The 17,500-nt window shown below is 42.8% G+C and overlaps 2 protein-coding genes and 1 long non-coding RNA gene across 5 annotated transcripts in view; all 3 read left to right on the top strand.

Annotated features, from left to right (window-relative positions):
• Window positions 1-7,938, top strand: part of LOC116042008 — a 19,775-nt gene extending 11,837 nt beyond the window's left edge. Inside the window, exon 2 of the long non-coding RNA XR_004895516.1 lies at window positions 7,624-7,938. This is a non-coding gene — a long non-coding RNA (uncharacterized LOC116042008). The remainder of the gene's footprint in view (window positions 1-7,623) is intronic.
• The window catches only part of LOC116034141 (hemicentin-1-like), a 1,482,957-nt gene that overhangs the window by 192,537 nt on the left and 1,272,920 nt on the right, over window positions 1-17,500 (top strand). The window lies entirely within an intron of this gene.
• LOC116042007 (high mobility group protein B2-like) overlaps window positions 1-17,500 on the top strand; it is a 27,856-nt gene that overhangs the window by 3,684 nt on the left and 6,672 nt on the right. The window contains exons 3-5 of one of the 3 annotated variants that reach the window (XM_035993980.1): window positions 1,024-1,175; window positions 2,151-2,325; window positions 6,254-6,390. In XM_035993980.1, coding sequence (XP_035849873.1) covers window positions 1,024-1,175; window positions 2,151-2,325; window positions 6,254-6,382 — 456 coding nt within the window. In that variant the 3' untranslated portion in view covers window positions 6,383-6,390. Of the gene's footprint in view, window positions 1-1,023; window positions 1,176-2,150; window positions 2,326-6,253; window positions 6,475-17,500 lie in introns of those variants that run through there. The other 2 variants (XM_035993981.1, XM_031288135.2) reach the window with 2 other exon arrangements.

The raw sequence follows: 17,500 nt of genomic DNA, 5'->3' as shown, positions 1-17,500 counted from the left end.
TGTCTGAAGCCCAGACTGGCCTGGTGCTGTCTGTCTGTCTGTCTGTCTGTCTGTCTGTCTGTCTGTGTGTCATCACCATGGCAGGTATCTAAACATCAGGCCTCGTCCCAGAGTCTACACCTCTAGATATATGAGAAGATAAACAATGAGTCTACACCTCTAGATATATGAGAAGATAAACAATGAGTCTACACCTCTAGATATATGAGAAGATAAACCAGAGTCTACACCTCTAGATATATGAGAAGATAAACCAGAGTCTACACCTCTAGATATATGAGAAGATAAACCAGAGTCTACACCTCTAGATATGAGAAGATAAACAGTACCACGTGTTTAATAATGTAAATAAAGTAGCTAATGTCAACATGGACACATCATGAATGAACTAATTCTCTGTTCTGATGATGACCTGCCAACGTAGTAAAGGTTAGTTTTAACAATGACTGGTTGTAGGATTATGATATTATATCCAATATATAAATCTACATGACTCTAATTTAACATACGGTTGGAAGAAGTCAACGTTGGTCCAAAATGTTTTAGTTGTTCTTAATGATGACTTGTATTATTGTGTAATGTCAGAAGGACTTTAACTGTTTGCCAGCAGAGAGCATACTGAAATATTACGCTGTTAACCCCTCCTCCATTCAACAAAAGGGTTAAGCCCTGCTCTCTACCTGTCTCTCTCTCTCTGTCTGTCTCTCTCTGTGTGTCTGTCTCTCTCTGTGTCTGTCTCTCTCTCTGTGTGTGTGTGTCTGTCTGTCTGTGTGTCTGTCTCTCTCTGTGTGTATATGAATATGACAGTAAACTAATAGAGCAGGAAGCCTCCATGTGAGAGGTGATGATGTTGTATGAAGAATGACCTTAATGATCACAAGACTGGAGGTGTGGACGGATGGGTCATGTGACAGACAGACAGACAGTCAGTCAGTCAGACAGACAGACAGACAGACAGACAGTCAGACAGACAGACAGTCAGTCAGACAGACAGTCAGACAGCCTGCTGTGATGTGATTTCAGGGTCTGACTGCTGGAGATAAGAAGTGCTTCGAGGACATGGCCAAGGCCGACAAGGTCCGCTACAACCGGGAGATGAGGGACTACGTCCCCCCTAAGGGCTTCGGAAAGAGGGGACGCAAGAGGAAAGACCCCAACGCTCCCAAGAGACCCCCGTAAGTCTGCACACGCTCAGTCTGGTCTGTCCTAGAGACCTCGTAAGTCTAGTCTGTCCCAGAGACATCCTTAAGTCTAGTCTTTCCCAGAGACCTCGTAAGTCTAGTCTTTCCCAGAGACCTCGTAAGTCTAGTCTGACCCAGAGACCTCGTAAGTCTAGTCTGTCCCAGAGACCTCTGTAAGTCTAGTCTGTCCCAGAGACCTCTGTAAGTCTAGTCCGTCCCAGAGACCCCCGTAAGTCTAGTCTGACCCAGAGATCCCTGTAAGTCTGGTCTGACCTAGAGACCCCCTCCCCCAACACTGCTCACATTATACATCTCAGGGGTCACCAACACGGGGCCCGCGGCCACCAGGTAGCCCCCAAGGACCACATGAGGAGCCCTCAGGCCTGTTCTAAAAATGAAAATTGAATATTGATATTACCTGTTTCCCACCTCGTTAAGTCATTGTTGATAATTATTGTGAGAAATCATTAACGTGATCAGCGTCTTCACATAGATGAGTATCATTAATCATTAATAATCATATATAACTAAAGGCAAACTGAGAACATTAGTTATTTCAGAAGAGTGCATCAAACTGGTAGCCCTTCATATGACTCAGTACCCATGAAGTAGCTCTCAGTTTCTAAAAGGTTGGTGACCCCTGATACATCTCAACGCATGAAACTCTTCATTCACAGAAGCATTAACCTGTCTCTTTTTCTCCCTCCCTGCCTCCCTCCCCCCCCCCGTCCCTCCCTGCCTCCCCCCCCCCGTCCCTCCCTGCCTCCCTCCCTCCCTGCCTGTCTCCCCCCCTCCCTGCCTCCCTCCCTGCCTGTCTCCCCCTCCCTCCCTGCCTGCCTGCCTCCCTCCCTCCCTCCCTGCCTGCCTCCCTCTCTCCCTGCCTGTCTCCCTCCCTCCCTGCCTGCCTGTCTCCCCCTCCCTCCCTGCCTGCCTGTCTCCCCCCCTCCCTCCCTGCCTGTCTCCCTGCAGGTCTGCGTTCTTTGTGTTCTGCAGTGAGTACCGTCCCAGTGTGAAGCAGCAGTTCCCAGGTCTGTCTATAGGAGACTGTGCCAAGAAGCTGGGGGAGATGTGGAGCAAACTGTCTCAGTCTGAGAAGCTGCCCTACGAGGAGAAGGCCCAGAAACTACGGGAGAAATATGACCGGGTGAGACACAGAGAGACAGACAGACAGACACTCAGACAGACAGACAGGTAGTCAGAGAGACAGACAGACAGGTAGTCAGAGAAGCTGCCCTACGAGGAGAAGGCTCAGAAACTACGGGAGAAATATGACCGGGTGAGACACAGAGAGACAGACAGACACTCAGACAGACAGACAGGTAGTCAGAGAGACAGACAGACACTCAGAGAGACAGACACTCAGAGAGAGAGAGAGAGAGAGAGACAGACACTCAGAGAGACAGACACTCAGAGAGACAGACACTCAGAGAGACAGACACTCAGAGAGACAGTAGGTCAGTTTCCATCCCCTCCTCAGTTGAATTAGGTGAAGCTGGTGAAGAGCTCATGGTGATGAAGCTGGTAAAGAGCTCGTGGTGATGAAGCTGGTGAAGAGAGTTTCCATCCAGCGTCTGTACAGCCAGTAGAAACCTGGAGGTATGACATCACATCCTGTTTAGGGGTCAGACTGGTTTATGGAAACGATCTGAGACATCTGAAGGAGTTTCTGTTCATTTTCTGACTGAATCAACAACATTCAACATAACGTTTGGGAACAAAGTCTCTCTAGACAAGATGGATGGCTGAATACAGTATCTGGTACGGATAGAGCACTTTTTCTGAGTACGAGTATTATACGAGTAATACGAGTATTATACGAGTAATACGAGTCAATATCTGCTCGGATTGAATAAAAATCCTCATTGGGTAGCTGAGTGTGTCTGAGTTCTGTGATAGGCTAGTCCTCACAGAGCCCCTCCCCTACACACACACAGGTATTGATCATAAAAAAAGAAAGTTATGTTGAGTATGAAAACTCTTGTTCATTACATTTTATCATAATTCAACCTCATGTGTTGTATTGGTTGTTCTTGTTGTGTTTATAGTTAGTTTGTTATTGTGATCTGAAGCTCAGTGCTGATGCTGTCATGGAAATAGTTTTCTAATCAGCAATAAATATAACTATTTCTGATCAACCAGATCGACTGCATGCTTAAAATAACATACTGGTTAAAGCCCCGCCCATTTCAAGACAAACCGACCCACGTCAGGGTTAAATCCGCCCACTTCTGGGTTAGGCCCCGCCCAGTCAGAGTACAGATACAGATCCAGATCATTCATATGGTTAACAGATCCAGATCCAGATACTGCTGTACTGGCTCATCTCTAGTATTTTCTTCCTTGGGGGTGCTCTCGTTTCATAGCTCTTTCTAACTTGTGTAGTGTAGTGATTGTGCTCCAGACAACAATGCAGATAATAGTATTGTCATCAGTAAGTGTCCGCCCAGTCTAACCCTCAACCCATTTTCAGTCCAGTGGGGTAAAGCTACGGCACATTTTCAACACCAGGAAACGATGCAAGGCAGTCTCTCTGCTAACAGACTAGTCCTTCAGCTTTACTGCATGTTTCTCATCAGGAAGCTGGAACAGAATGGCTGCCAGCAGAGTCTTAGCGGTGCCTTTTCAGTACAGTATTAAATATATAATATAAACTGTTCACATTGTACAATTCAAAAGAACCACTCAATGCTCAGTTAACTGTTCTTGTTCTGTAAAATACTAAACAAAGACAATAACTCGTCTCCTAAACTGTGTTTAAGGCTTCAAAGATGTAGTGGCTCTTTGTTTCCATGTAGTAGAGACCAAAGTACTCACAGCACTCCCCTACCTCCTGTACAAACACACTGAAGAGACATTTTAAGATACACCTGAACAAAACGATCAGTAACAAGTTCTGGAACTTTATTGCCCTCACATGATGATTTGGCTCTTAAAAAGGTGGAGTCAGTTCTGGAGAAAGCTTGTTAAAATCAGTGACTATCACCTCACGATCCCCTACCTGTCTGTAGTGTGTGTGCATTAATCCGTAGCCTAGGCTCTGTAAGTCAGCATGCTGCTAGCTACGATGGCCTCTTTAACATACCAGTTTACAGAGCCCAGGCTCTGTATTCACACCAGCCTTTTTTAAAGGAACACACCGACTTCTTGGGACTTTATCTTATTCCCCGTAACCCCAGAGTTGGACTAGTCCATACACACCCTTCTCATCTCCGTGGGTGCTGTAAGGCTGTCTGACGGCTCCAGAGGCAGCAGCCCAGCACAGATCCTGCAGGTGAATGGTTCCAGTCATCCTACTGCTCCCAATAAGGGACTAAATAACTCCAACATGTTCCTGTTTACATGTTGTGATTTGTAGAGTCACAGTGTGTACAAAAAACAAGGTCACATGACACACAGACATCTTCTAACCGTAAACTAACCGGGAACTATATTCTCAGACCAAGTACTATATTCTTCCGCCTGAGAATATAGTTCCCAGTATGTTTACATTAGAAGATGGCTGTGTGTCGTTATTTGTACACGCTGTGACTCTACAAATCACAACATGTAAACAGGAACATGTTGGAGTTATTTAGTCCCTTATTGGGAGCAGTAGGATGACTGGAACCATTCACCTGCAGGATCTGTGCTGGGCTGCTGCCTCTGGAGCCGTCAGACAGCCTTACAGCACCCACGGAGATGAGAAGGGTGTGTATGGACTAGTCTAACTAGTGGGGGGTTACGGTGAATAAGATAAAGTCCCAAGAAGTCGGCGTGTTCCTTTAACACACAAAGTTGTTTCTAACTCAAGTCAGGCTTTGCCTTCCCTGTTCAGGGATACATCATGTGCAGCTTATGCATTCATTTATATGGTTAAACTATTTGAGCAACCATAACATAACCATACACAATGTAAAGCCCCAGCATTGATTTCTTTATCATATACACATGGGGTTTATTCACTAACGCTTGAAACATGAATTTAATTGGAAAATAATCTTCATAACTGTAGACTCTGTAACGTCTCCCTCATCATTGCTCTGAAAATAAACAAGAAACAAACGTGAACTGAGGCACAGTCCTGATCAATGCTTAACGCATGAGAACGAGAGCGTGATATCTTCCCTGAGCTGTTAATATTAGAAGCCAAGGAAGCTCCGATGGGCCTTTGGCTGAGGGTCTGGTCCAGCTCATCAGAAAGGTGGAACCGGCCTTATATTGTCCCTCCGGCACCGCTGAGAGACGGCTCTCTTCTTTGAGACATGTATCGCTGTCTGATCACCTTCCATTTACTCCGCAGGACGTCCCGCGGCTTGTCCTAACCTTTGTTGGTCATTTCCTTCACGAGTTCCTGATAAATTATGGCATTTCTTAGATTTTTGCTATCAAAAATAGCCGTTATATTTTGCTTGTAAATTAAATCCAAAAAGTCTCTGGTCTCCTCGTTGGTCCACTTCCATCTGTCTCTGACCCCGCCATGTGTGCAACAGAGAGGAAATACTGGGCGGAAATGAACTACAACTTCTTCTTCTTTGTTTTGTGGCAGGTTGCAACCATAAAACTAAAACTTAATCGCAATTCATTATTTATTCAGCAAATAACGTTTATCCCATAAGCCGTATATCGATCAAGATCAGATCTGATGAGACTGAACGTATTTCATTTGAGTCGATATTCATGAAATTCAATCAGATTTGACTGCTTCCATGAAGCATTTTACATTCAATATATCCCTTAAATCAGATAGACACGTGGATGGAAACATAGGTAGAGAGACACAGAGAGAGACACAGAGAGAGAGACACACACACAGAGAGACAGACAGAGAGACAGTAGCTGTGTCTCCATCTAGGTCCAGAGCTTTGTGAAATGTGTCTCAGTGTAAACTACTCTCAGCTCTGAACCCTTTGGTGGAGAAGGTGTGTCTCCCAGGACAACATGTCTCAATGTGTCCTCTCTGTCTCCGTCCTACTGGACAACATGTCTCAATGTCTCCTGTCTCCGTCCTACTGGACAACATGTCTCAATGTCTCCTGTCTCCGTCCTGCAAGACATGGTGTTAATCCTTAATGTTCTCTTTCTCCGTCCTGCAGGACATGGTGGCGTACCGTGGGGGGGGCGCCCCGACGTACCCCAGGAACCCCGGCTCTTCAGCTCAGGGAGGAGAGGAAGAGGAGGACGACGAGGGGGAGGACGAAGACGATGACGACGACGACGAATAGACAGAGACAGACAGACGGATAGAGAGACTGTGTGTGTGTGTGTGTGTGTGTGTGTGTGTGTGTGTGTATCTGTGTCTGTGTGTATCTGTGTGTGTGTGTGTATCTGTGTGTGTGTATCTGTGTGTGTGTGTGTGTGTGTGTGTGTGTATCGGTGTGTGTGTATCGGTGTGTGTGTGTGTGTGTTTCAGGCCACCATGGAACAAACCAACGTGACCTCATGACTTCACGTAAACGTACACGCCCCCTTTCCTAAGCCACGTGGCGTGTTACCTGGACGTAGTCTGAGTTATCAGCGTGTGTGTCTACGCTGGATACAGCAGACAGCAGTCTGCAGCGTCACAGCGTAGACATACATGTTACCGCGAGGCTACGGTTGGGTTTAGGAAACGTCACACATGGGACCTGATCCCCGGTCTCCTGGGACCCGATCCCCGGTCTCCTGGGACCCGATCCCCGGTCTCCTGGGACCTGATCCTGGTCTCCTGGGACCTGATCCCTGGTCTCCTGGTGAAAGTCCTGTGTTTGACCCATCCTCCCCCCCCACCAACCTCCCTTTCATACTACTCGCTACGGCGTCAATTCACACACAATCACAGGGTAATGTAAGTCAATGGAGGCCACACGGCGTCCATAAACACGGTAAAACGGGAGTCTGCGTCTTGATACCAACGAACTGGCGTGTCAGACATACACCTCTCCATGACATCAGTCTGACCACAGAGCCGTATCTGGGACCTCGGCAAAGGGCTCGCGTGATATATGATTCCTGGCCGGCCAGTCACTGAGGGTCGTTTTGGGCGTTTGGTTTCCGAGCCGTCTGGTAGTTCCTGTGCCCGTCGGGGTCTGGGCCAGCATCTGGATTGGCGCCTCCGTGTGGTGGGGTCTAACACTGACCCAAATAAATTCACTGAAGACATTTTGTAAACACGTTGCAGCCACGTGATAGTTAAACCATGAATATGTGATTCTCTAAATCTGTCGTAGCTGGAGAAGGTGAGGGGCTGGGTGGGTTCCTCCACACGTCTTAAATCATATTACCATGTTATTACCATGTTATTACCATGTTATTATCATGTTATTACCATGTTATTATCATGTTATTCCTGAAGCTGACCGCTCGCTCTGAAACACACACACAGGACCGCTGAGAGTGTGTGTGTCTGTGCGTGCGTGTCTGTGTGCATGTGTATATCTGTGTGTGCGCGTGTGTGCGCGCGCGCGCGTGCGCGCGCGCGTCTGAGTGTGTGTGTGTGTGTGTGTGAGATCATCAGATGTTAAACTGTCCGACACCAGAGGGCAGTAGAGTAACCCCCCTCTCCCCTTCCTCACTGTTACCATGGTTTCCCTGCACCCCCCACGCCCTCCTCATCCCCTCTGTGTGTCACCATGGAAACCCCTAACCCCCCTCCCCCCCTCCTCTTCATCATCATCTTCTTAATGTTGTTTTTTATTTTCTTACTGGAGGTTTATCAAGTTTTTCTGTTGATTCCTTGTTCACTGTCAGCTGTGTAGAAACTTCAACTTTTATAATAAAACGACCAACTGAGGGAAAAACACGCCGCCTCCGTCTCTACTTTACTTCAACATCACGCCGCCTCCGTCTCTACTTTACTTCAACATCACGCTGTCTCTGTCTCTACTTTACCTCAACATCACGCTGTCTCTACCTCAACATCACACTGTCTCCGTCTCTACTTTACCTCAACATCACGCTGTCTCCGTCTCTACTTTACCTCAACATCACGCTGTTTCCGTCTCTACTTCAACATCACGCTGTCTCTGTCTCTACTTTACCTCAACATCACGCTGTCTCTACCTCAACATCACACTGTCTCCGTCTCTACTTTACCTCAACATCACGCTGTCTCCGTCTCTACTTTACCTCAACATCACGCCGTCTCCGTCTCTACTTTACCTCAACATCACGCCGTCTCCATCTCTACTTTACCTCAACATCACGCTGTCTCCGTCTCTACTTTACCTCAACATCACGCTGTCTCTACCTCAACATCACACTGTCTCCGTCTCTACTTTACCTCAACATCACGCTGTCTCTACCTCAACATCACACTGTCTCCGTCTCTACTTTACCTCAACATCACGCTGTCTCTACCTCAACATCACGCTGTCTCCGTCTCTACTTTACCTCAACATCACGCCGTCTCTACTTTACCTCAACATCACGCCGTCTCCGTCTCTACTTTACCTCAACATCACGCTGTCTCCGTCTCTACTTTACCTCAATATCACGCTGTCTCCGTCTCTACCTCAACATCACGCTGTCTCTACCTCAACATCACGCTGTCTCCGTCTCTACCTCAATATCACGCCGTCTCCGTCTCTACCTCAATATCACGCCGTCTCCGTCTCTACTTTACCTCAACATCACGCCGTTTCCGTCTCTACCTCAATATCACGCCGTCTCCGTCTCTACCTCAATATCACGCCGTCTCCGTCTCTACTTTACCTCAACATCACGCTGTCTCCGTCTCTACTTTACCTCAATATCACGCCGTCTCCGTCTCTACTTTACCTCAACATCACGCCGTTTCCGTCTCTACTTTACCTCAACATCACGCTGTCTCCGTCTCTACTTTACCTCAACATCACGCTGTCTCCGTCTCTACTTTACCTCAACATCACGCTTCTCCATCTCTACTTTACCTCAACATCACGCTTCTCCATCTCTACTTTACCTCAACATCACGCTTCTCCATCTCTACTTTACCTCAATATCACGCTGTCTCCGTCTCTACTTTACCTCAATATCACGCTGTCTCAACCTCAACATCACGCTGTCTCCGTCTCTACTTTACCTCAATATCACGCTGTCTCAACCTCAACATCACGCTGTCTCCGTCTCTACTTACCTCAATATCACGCTGTCTCCGTCTCTGCTTTACCTCAATATCACGCCGTCTCCGTCTCTACTTTACCTCAATATCACGCCGTCTCCGTCTCTACTTTACCTCAATATCACGCCGTCTCTACTTTACCTCAATATCACGCTTTCTCTACCTCAACATCACGCTGTCTCCATCTCTACTTTACCTCAACATCACGCTGTCTCCGTCTCTACTTTACCTCAACATCACGCTGTCTCCGTCTCTACTTTACCTCAATATCACGCCGTCTCTACTTTACCTCAATATCACGCTGTCTCTACTTTACCTCAACATCACGCTGTCTCCGTCTCTACTTTACCTCAACATCACGCCGTCTCCGTCTCTACTTTACCTCAACATCACGCTGTCTCCGTCTCTACTTTACCTCAATATCACGCTGTCTCTACTTTACCTCAACATCACGCTGTCTCCGTCTCTACTTTACCTCAACATCACGCTGTCTCCGTCTCTACTTTACCTCAATATCACGCTGTCTCCGTCTCTACTTCACCTCAATATCACGCTGTCTCCGTCTCTACTTTACCTCAATATCACGCTGTCTCTACCTCAACATCACGCTGTCTCCGTCTCTACTTTACCTCAATATCACGCTGTCTCTACCTCAACATCACGCTGTCTCCGTCTCTACTTTACCCCAACATCACGCTGTCTCCGTCTCTCCTTTACCTCAACAACACGCTGTCTCCGTCTCTACTTTACCTCAACATCACTCTAACCCTAACCCACACTTTACCAGATTTAATCCCACTTTATTCACAACACTTAACCACATTTATCTTTGTGGAGACAGATGTCTCCATTGTTTCAGAGATCAGCAGTCTGACTGCGGTGTGTTCAGGTGCTCCTCTGATAGTCCGAGTTTCAGAGATCAACAGTCTGACTGTGGTGTGTTCAGGTGCTCCTCTGATAGTCTGACTTTCAGAGACTGCGGTGTGTTCAGGTGCTCCTCTGATAGTCCGAGTTTCAGAGATCAACAGTCTGACTGCGGTGTGTTCAGGTGCTCCTCTGATAGTCCGAGTTTCAGAGATCAACAGTCTGACTGTGGTGTGTTCAGGTGCTCTCCAGTCAGAACGTCTGTAACCATTAAACATGAGACTGTTGCTCCTCTGAGACCCTCTCGTCTCCCCTTCACAATAAGAGCCCAGTGGACTTGTCCCTGCCGTCTCCCCTTGATTGATTGATTGATTGATTGATTGATTGATATCTTTTATTTTGAAAATGTAAATAAAACATTAGAAAACAATAGTAATAAAAAAAAAAGTTAAAAAATAAAACTCCATAATTTCCAGTACTTACAGACTATTTACACATGCCAAAAGGAGTAGGAAGAAGTAAAGCTGATGTACTCCTACCCCTTTATACCCTTTCTACCCTATTAAATGAGTTAGCTACAAAATAAGAAGTCTACAGAGATAATAATCTGTAATCAATGAAAATATATATTCAGAAGTTATATTCACATTCATATATTTACCCATACACAACAACAATTATACACATACTACAGATTGTTCAGTATCAGCCCAGGTTATTAACTGCACTGTGTTACTCTGTACCTCTGGAATATAATTTCTTTGAACATCTTTTTGAATTGGAATATGTTTAGACATTGCTTTAATTCATTATTTAGTTTATTCCACAATTTAGTGCCACACTTTCTGTATGTTGCCAGGCAACACATTGTTTCTTGATTTGGACATAATTACTGCTAGGTCAAGTAATTTTAATGCTTTAGACTGTGAAAATAGTGAATATGTGTGTTCCAAATATCCAGTGTTATGAATTATTCTTATTGCTCTTGTTATAATTAACGATTTCAATGAATTTTGATATGTGTTTCCCCAAACCTCTACACAGTAATTCAAATACGGTAACACCATTGAACAATACAAAATGTGGAGTGATTTGGAGTCTAAAATGTGCTTTGCTTTAGCCAAGACTGAAATACTTCTAGACAGTTATGTTTGGATATATTTTATGTGAGATTTCCAGCAAATCTTGTCATCTATAATCACTCCAAGGAATTTAACTTCATAAACTTTCTATATTGACACCTTCTATCTGTAACTGAACTTGATTGATTGATTTACAATTGCCAAATATCATGAATTTGTTTTACTCACATTTAATGATAACTTATTCGTGTCAGACCTCTGTTTAATGTTTCTGAATTCTGAAGTGATGATGTCCAGGAGTTGCTGTAAATTCTGACCAGAACCAAAGATGTTTGTGTCGTCTGCAAATAATACAAATTTCATTAATTCAGATACTTTACATATGTCGTTTATATAGCGGATAAATAGTTTAGGTCCCAGTACTGACCCCTGGGGGACACCACACGCAATGTCCAAACATTCAGATGTATAATCTCCCAACTTCACAAATTGTTGCCTCTCTTTTAAATAACTGCTTAACCAATTCATCACCATCCCCCTAATCCAGAGCCGTTCAATTTATTAATTCATATTTCATGATTCATTGTATGAAATGCTTTTTTCAAATCAATACATACCCCAACTCCATATTTCTTTTTGTTTGTGGAATTTGTGATTTCTTCAGTGAGATCAGTTAAAGCTAGTGATGTTGAACTATTTTTCTGAATCCATTTTGACGTAGGGCTGCAACTAACGATTATTTTCATAGTTAATCTGTCAATTATTTTCTCGATTAATTGATTAGTTGTTTGATCTATAAAAATGTCAAAACATGGTGAACAATGTGGATCAGAGTTTCCCAAAGACTAAGAGGACGTCCTCACATGTCTTGTTCTGTCCAAAACTCAAAGATCTTCAGTTAACTGTCAGAGGAGAGAAGACACTAGAAGATCTTCAGTTAACTGTCAGAGGAGAGAAGATACTAGAAGATCTTCAGTTAACTGTCAGAGGAGAGAAGATACTAGAAGATCTTCAGTTAACTGTCCCAGAGGAGAGAAGATACTAGAAGATCTTCAGTTAACTGTCTCAGAGGAGAGAAGAGACTAGAAGATCTTCAGTTAACTGTCTCAGAGGAGAGAAGATACTAGAAGATCTTCAGTTAACTGTCCCAGAGGAGAGAAGATACTAGAAGATCTTCAGTTAACTGTCAGAGGAGAGAAGATACTAGAAGATCTTCAGTTAACTGTCAGAGGAGAGAAGATACTAGAAGATCTTCATATTTAACAAGCTGAAATCAGAGAAATCTGATTTATTTTAATAAAAAAATGACTAAAACGATTAATCGATTATCAAAATAGTTGGCGATTAATTTAAAAGTTGACTAATGGATTCATCGTTGCAGCTCTATTATTGACTATCAGTAAGTAATTTGTATTTATCTATGAATTTGTCCAATCTGTCATTGAAGAGTTTTTCCAGAATGTTTGAGAATTAAGGCAGTATAATAATAATAATAATAATAATAATAATAATAATAATAACTAGAGAATGCAATTCATGCCTTCAGCATTCACACCAATAATAATAATAATAATAAATAGAATTTATATAGCGCTTTTCAAAGACTCAAAGTCACTTATAGAAAGTCTAAAGTATAAAGTCTAAAGTAGAAAGTCTAAAGTCTAAAGACTAAAGTCTAAAGTATAAAGACTAAAGTCTAAAGACTAAAGTATAAAGTCTAAAGACTAAAGACTAAAGTCTAAAGTCTAAAGACTAAAGTCTAAAGTATAAAGTCTAAAGTCTAAAGACTAAAGTCTAAAGTCTAAAGACTAAAGTCTAAAGTATAAAGACTAAAGTCTAAAGTCTAAAGACTAAAGTATAAAGTCTAAAGACTAAAGTATAAAGTCTAAAGACTAAAGTCTAAAGTATAAAGACTAAAGACTAAAGACTAAAGTATAAAGTCTAAAGACTAAAGTATAAAGTCTAAAGACTAAAGTCTAAAGTATAAAGACTAAAGTCTAAAGACTAAAGTATAAAGTCTAAAGACTAAAGTATAAAGTCTAAAGACTAAAGTCTAAAGTATAAAGACTAAAGTCTAAAGTCTAAAGACTAAAGTCTAAAGTATAAAGTCTAAAGACTAAAGTCTAAAGACTAAAGTCTAAAGTCTAAAGACTAAAGTCTAAAGTCTAAAGTATAAAGACTAAAGTCTAAAGTCTAAAGTCTAAAGTATAAAGACTAAAGTCTAAAGACTAAAGTCTAAAGACTAAAGACTAAAGTCTAAAGTCTAAAGTAGAAAGTATAAAGTATAAAGTCTAAAGTATAAAGTCTAAAGTAGAAAGTAGAAAGTCTAAAGTAGAAAGTCTAAAGTATAAAGTATAAAGTATAAAGTCTAAAGTATAAAGTAGAAAGTCTAAAGTATAAAGTCTAAAGTATAAAGTCTAAAGTAGAAAGTAGAAAGTCTAAAGTATAAAGTCTAAAGTATAAAGTATAAAGTCTAAAGTATAAAGTCTAAAGTAGAAAGTATAAAGTCTAAAGTATAAAGTATAAAGTAGAAAGTAGAAAGTCTAAAGTAGAAAGTCTAAAGTATAAAGTCTAAAGTATAAAGTATAAAGTCTAAAGTATAAAGTAGAAAGTCTAAAGTATAAAGTCTAAAGTATAAAGTCTAAAGTAGAAAGTAGAAAGTCTAAAGTATAAAGTCTAAAGTATAAAGTATAAAGTCTAAAGTATAAAGTCTAAAGTAGAAAGTATAAAGTCTAAAGTCTAAAGTATAAAGTAGAAAGTATAAAGTCTAAAGCAGAGAGACCGGCCTGTAATTTGTTTGTTGTTTATCTCTAAGTTATAACGTTTGCTGTTTTTATTTCAGTTGGACATTTACCAGTTAGGAATGACTAATTAAAAATATGAGTTAATGTTTTGAGATCTCCTCAATTACATTTTTTACTATCTTGATATATATTTCATTACCATCAGCGGATGCTTTAGTTTTGCATTTCTTAACAATGTCTATTATTCTTTTTCTTCTACTGCTTTAAGAAGCATTGCACATTGATTTCAGTGAGATCTTTATATCTGTTATCGATTATCTGCAGAATAGGAATTTTCCAGCTAAATCTGGTCCAACATTTGCAAAATATTTATTAAAATGATTGACCACGTCCTCCATATTATTAATGTTCTTTTCATTGAAATACTGGGATAATTAGTCTCGTGCCCTTTCTTATAATACTGTTTAGTATATTCCATATACCCTTCATATTATTTTTATTATTATCTAATAGTTTACTTTAGTATTCTCTCTTACAAGTTCTCATAATCTTAATTAGCTTATTTTTATATTTCTTATATTTATTTTCTGCTTGTATAGTTCTGTGTTTAATAAATTCTCTATAAAGTGTATTTATTTTACAGGTATTGTGTAATCCTTTTGAAATCCACGGTCTATCACTATATTCTTGTTTTCTGCAATATGTTTTTATCACATAATTCTATTCGTAGGAATTCACCATATACTTTATCAATATCTTTTTCCTGATAGATTATTTCCCAGTCTTATGAAAGCAGATCATCTCTCAGTGCAACCACAGACTCTTCTGACCCGTCTGAATAGAGGTTTGGTGCCTTGTGTCCTGCTTTCAGTGGTTCCTAGCCAAATCTTTTTTAATTTCTGTTATTAATTTCCCATAGTAGCATCAAATAGCCGTGACGTGGCAGAAGTAACGATGATACCCAGATATCTGACGCCTGGATTAGTCCATTTGGACTTGAATTGACCCTCTAAACCTGCAGGACTTTGACCTGAGAGCATCACAGCTGCTGATTTAGCCTCATTGGTCACGATTCACTAGGACAGGAACCCAAGAGAAGACAAGGACAAGGTACCCTAACCCTAAGCACAAGGTACCCTAACCCCAAGGACAAGGTACCCAAAGGACAAGGTACCCTAACCCCAAGGACAAGGTACCCTAACCCCAAGGACAAGGTACCCTAACCATAACCCCAAGGACAAGGTACCCTAACCCTAAGGACAAGATACCCTAACCCCAAGGACAAGGTACCCTAACCATAACCCCAAGGACAAGGTACCCTAACCCCAAGGACAAGGTACCCTAACCCCAAGGACAAGGTACCCTAAGGTACCCTAACCCTAAGGACAAGGTAAGCAGAATGAAAATGAAAGGTTAAAGAGTCTTTATTTGGCTTTGTACGTGGAAGCAGGTGAGTCCAGCTGGTGAGGCAGTGGGTGGAAGTGGGTCGGCTGACAGGTAGATGCAGATCAATAATGATGGTGAAGCAGACGGCCAGGCAGAGGTGGAGAGAATGTCCGTCAGCAACGGTACAACGTCACAAACCTGCAGACAGAGGAACAGGCAGATCAGCAACGGCACAACATCACAAACATGCAGAACAAACTCCTCAAACTGACTAACTATACTCTAGCAGACATACTGGTGAGGCTAACGAGAATGGATGTCAGGTCATGGCTTAGCTGATGATCAGGAGTGTGGGTGTGTGGGTGGTTGCAGATTCTCCCGCCTTGCTTCGTCGCCAGGCAACCAGACAGGGTGCGTTCAGGAACTCCCAGAAAACACAGACTCACTGGCGAAAAACAGGAACTGAGGCAGAAAATGAACTCAGGAGGCGGGATTGATCTCCTGATATCCACCAGGCCTATCAGCGAGCTGGAAGGGTCACTCATATATGTTAATATATCATCTGAGAATAATGATATTCTGTGTCCTTCATCCCTCCTTCCCTTTATATCTTCATTCTGTCTTATTGACTCAGCCAGTGGTTCAATACTTGCAGCAAAAATAATATAATATAATAAAGGACTCTGACAGTCTCCTTGTCTGACTCCTCTTTTAACCCTTGTGTTGACTTTGGGTCACATTGACCCGTTTTCAATTTTTGTTTTATATCAGAAAATATGGGACGTAGAAATAAGCGCTGAAAATGTGTAGAAGAAACATTTAACAATTTAAGAGCTGTGATACACCAACCAGACGGCCGACCGTCGGCAGTAAAGCCAGTCGGACTGATCGGTCGGGTCCCGAGGTCCAAAATATGCCTCAGAACTCACGGAGGAGACGCCGACTGGAGCGTACGCTCTGCACGTAATACGTCTCCATAGCAGCAGGCGGCGCTGCTCTGTATTGTTTCCATTAACAGTCTGATTATTTACCAGAAAATGAAAACCGGCAGCTGATTTGACGAACTGGTTTCTCCAGAAATTCACAGCCAGACTGTCATGGCGTCTTGTTCAGAATACGATCTCATATTGGACTAAAATAGTTCACCGAAACGTGTTTCTGAAAACATTTTAAGAGAGAAATAGGCCGTGCAGTTGCTGAATCTGTCTTCATTTCAGATCAACAAAGGTCAGTTTAGAAGATTTTACTCAGATTTTGAGAGGAGCCGAGCCGACCGCTCCTCAGGTGGAGTGCTGCTGCTGCAGGTCACGTCACGTGTAGAGATGTCAGGTGGAGAGATGAGGAAGGCTGTAGAGATGTCAGGTGGAGAGATGAGGAAGACTGTAGAGATGTCATGTGGGAGAGATGAGGAAGACTGTAGAGATGTCAGGTGGAGAGATGAGGAAGACTGTAGAGATGTCATGTGGGAGAGATGAGGAAGACTGTAGAGATGTCAGGTGGAGAGATGAGGAAGACTGTAGAGATGTCAGGTGGAGAGATGAGGAAGACTGTAGAGATGTCATGTGGGAGAGATGAGGAAGACTGTAGAGATGTCAGGTGGAGAGATGAGGAAGACTGTAGAGATGTCAGGTGGAGAGATGAGGAAGACTGTAGAGATGTCAGGTGGGAGAGATGAGGAAGGATGTAGAGATGTCAGGTGGAGAGATGAGGAAGACTGTAGAGATGTCAGGTGGAGAGATGAGGAAGACTGTAGAGATGTCATGTGGGAGAGATGAGGAAGGCTGTAGAGATGTCAGGTGGAGAGATGAGGAAGACTGTAGAGATGTCAGGTGGAGAGATGAGGAAGACTGTAGAGATGTCAGGTGGGAGAGATGAGGAAGGCTGTAGAGATGTCAGGTGGAGAGAAGAGGAAGGCTGTAGAGATGTCTCCCTGACAGCCATGTATAAGACGGTCAGGTGAGACTACTGTCCTCCTCGACGGCCATGTATAAGACGGTCAGAACATGCCAACTGTAGTACGTCTGTAAGACCTGAGTCCTCTACCATGCTGACAGGTATATTTGGTTCCATCCGGTCGGAGAGTAGCACTAGGCCTGCACGATTCGGGGAAAAATATGAATCAGGATTTTTAAGGTTTAATTTCTTAGTTTTTTATTGTCTATTAAACATCAGGACATTTTCAGGCAG

The sequence above is a fragment of the Sander lucioperca genome, chromosome 17 (genome assembly GCF_008315115.2).
Source record: "Sander lucioperca isolate FBNREF2018 chromosome 17, SLUC_FBN_1.2, whole genome shotgun sequence".
Taxonomy (NCBI): Eukaryota; Metazoa; Chordata; class Actinopteri; order Perciformes; family Percidae; genus Sander; species Sander lucioperca.
Note: the sequence above shows the minus strand (reverse complement) of the source record. Positions and strands in the feature narration are given on the sequence as shown.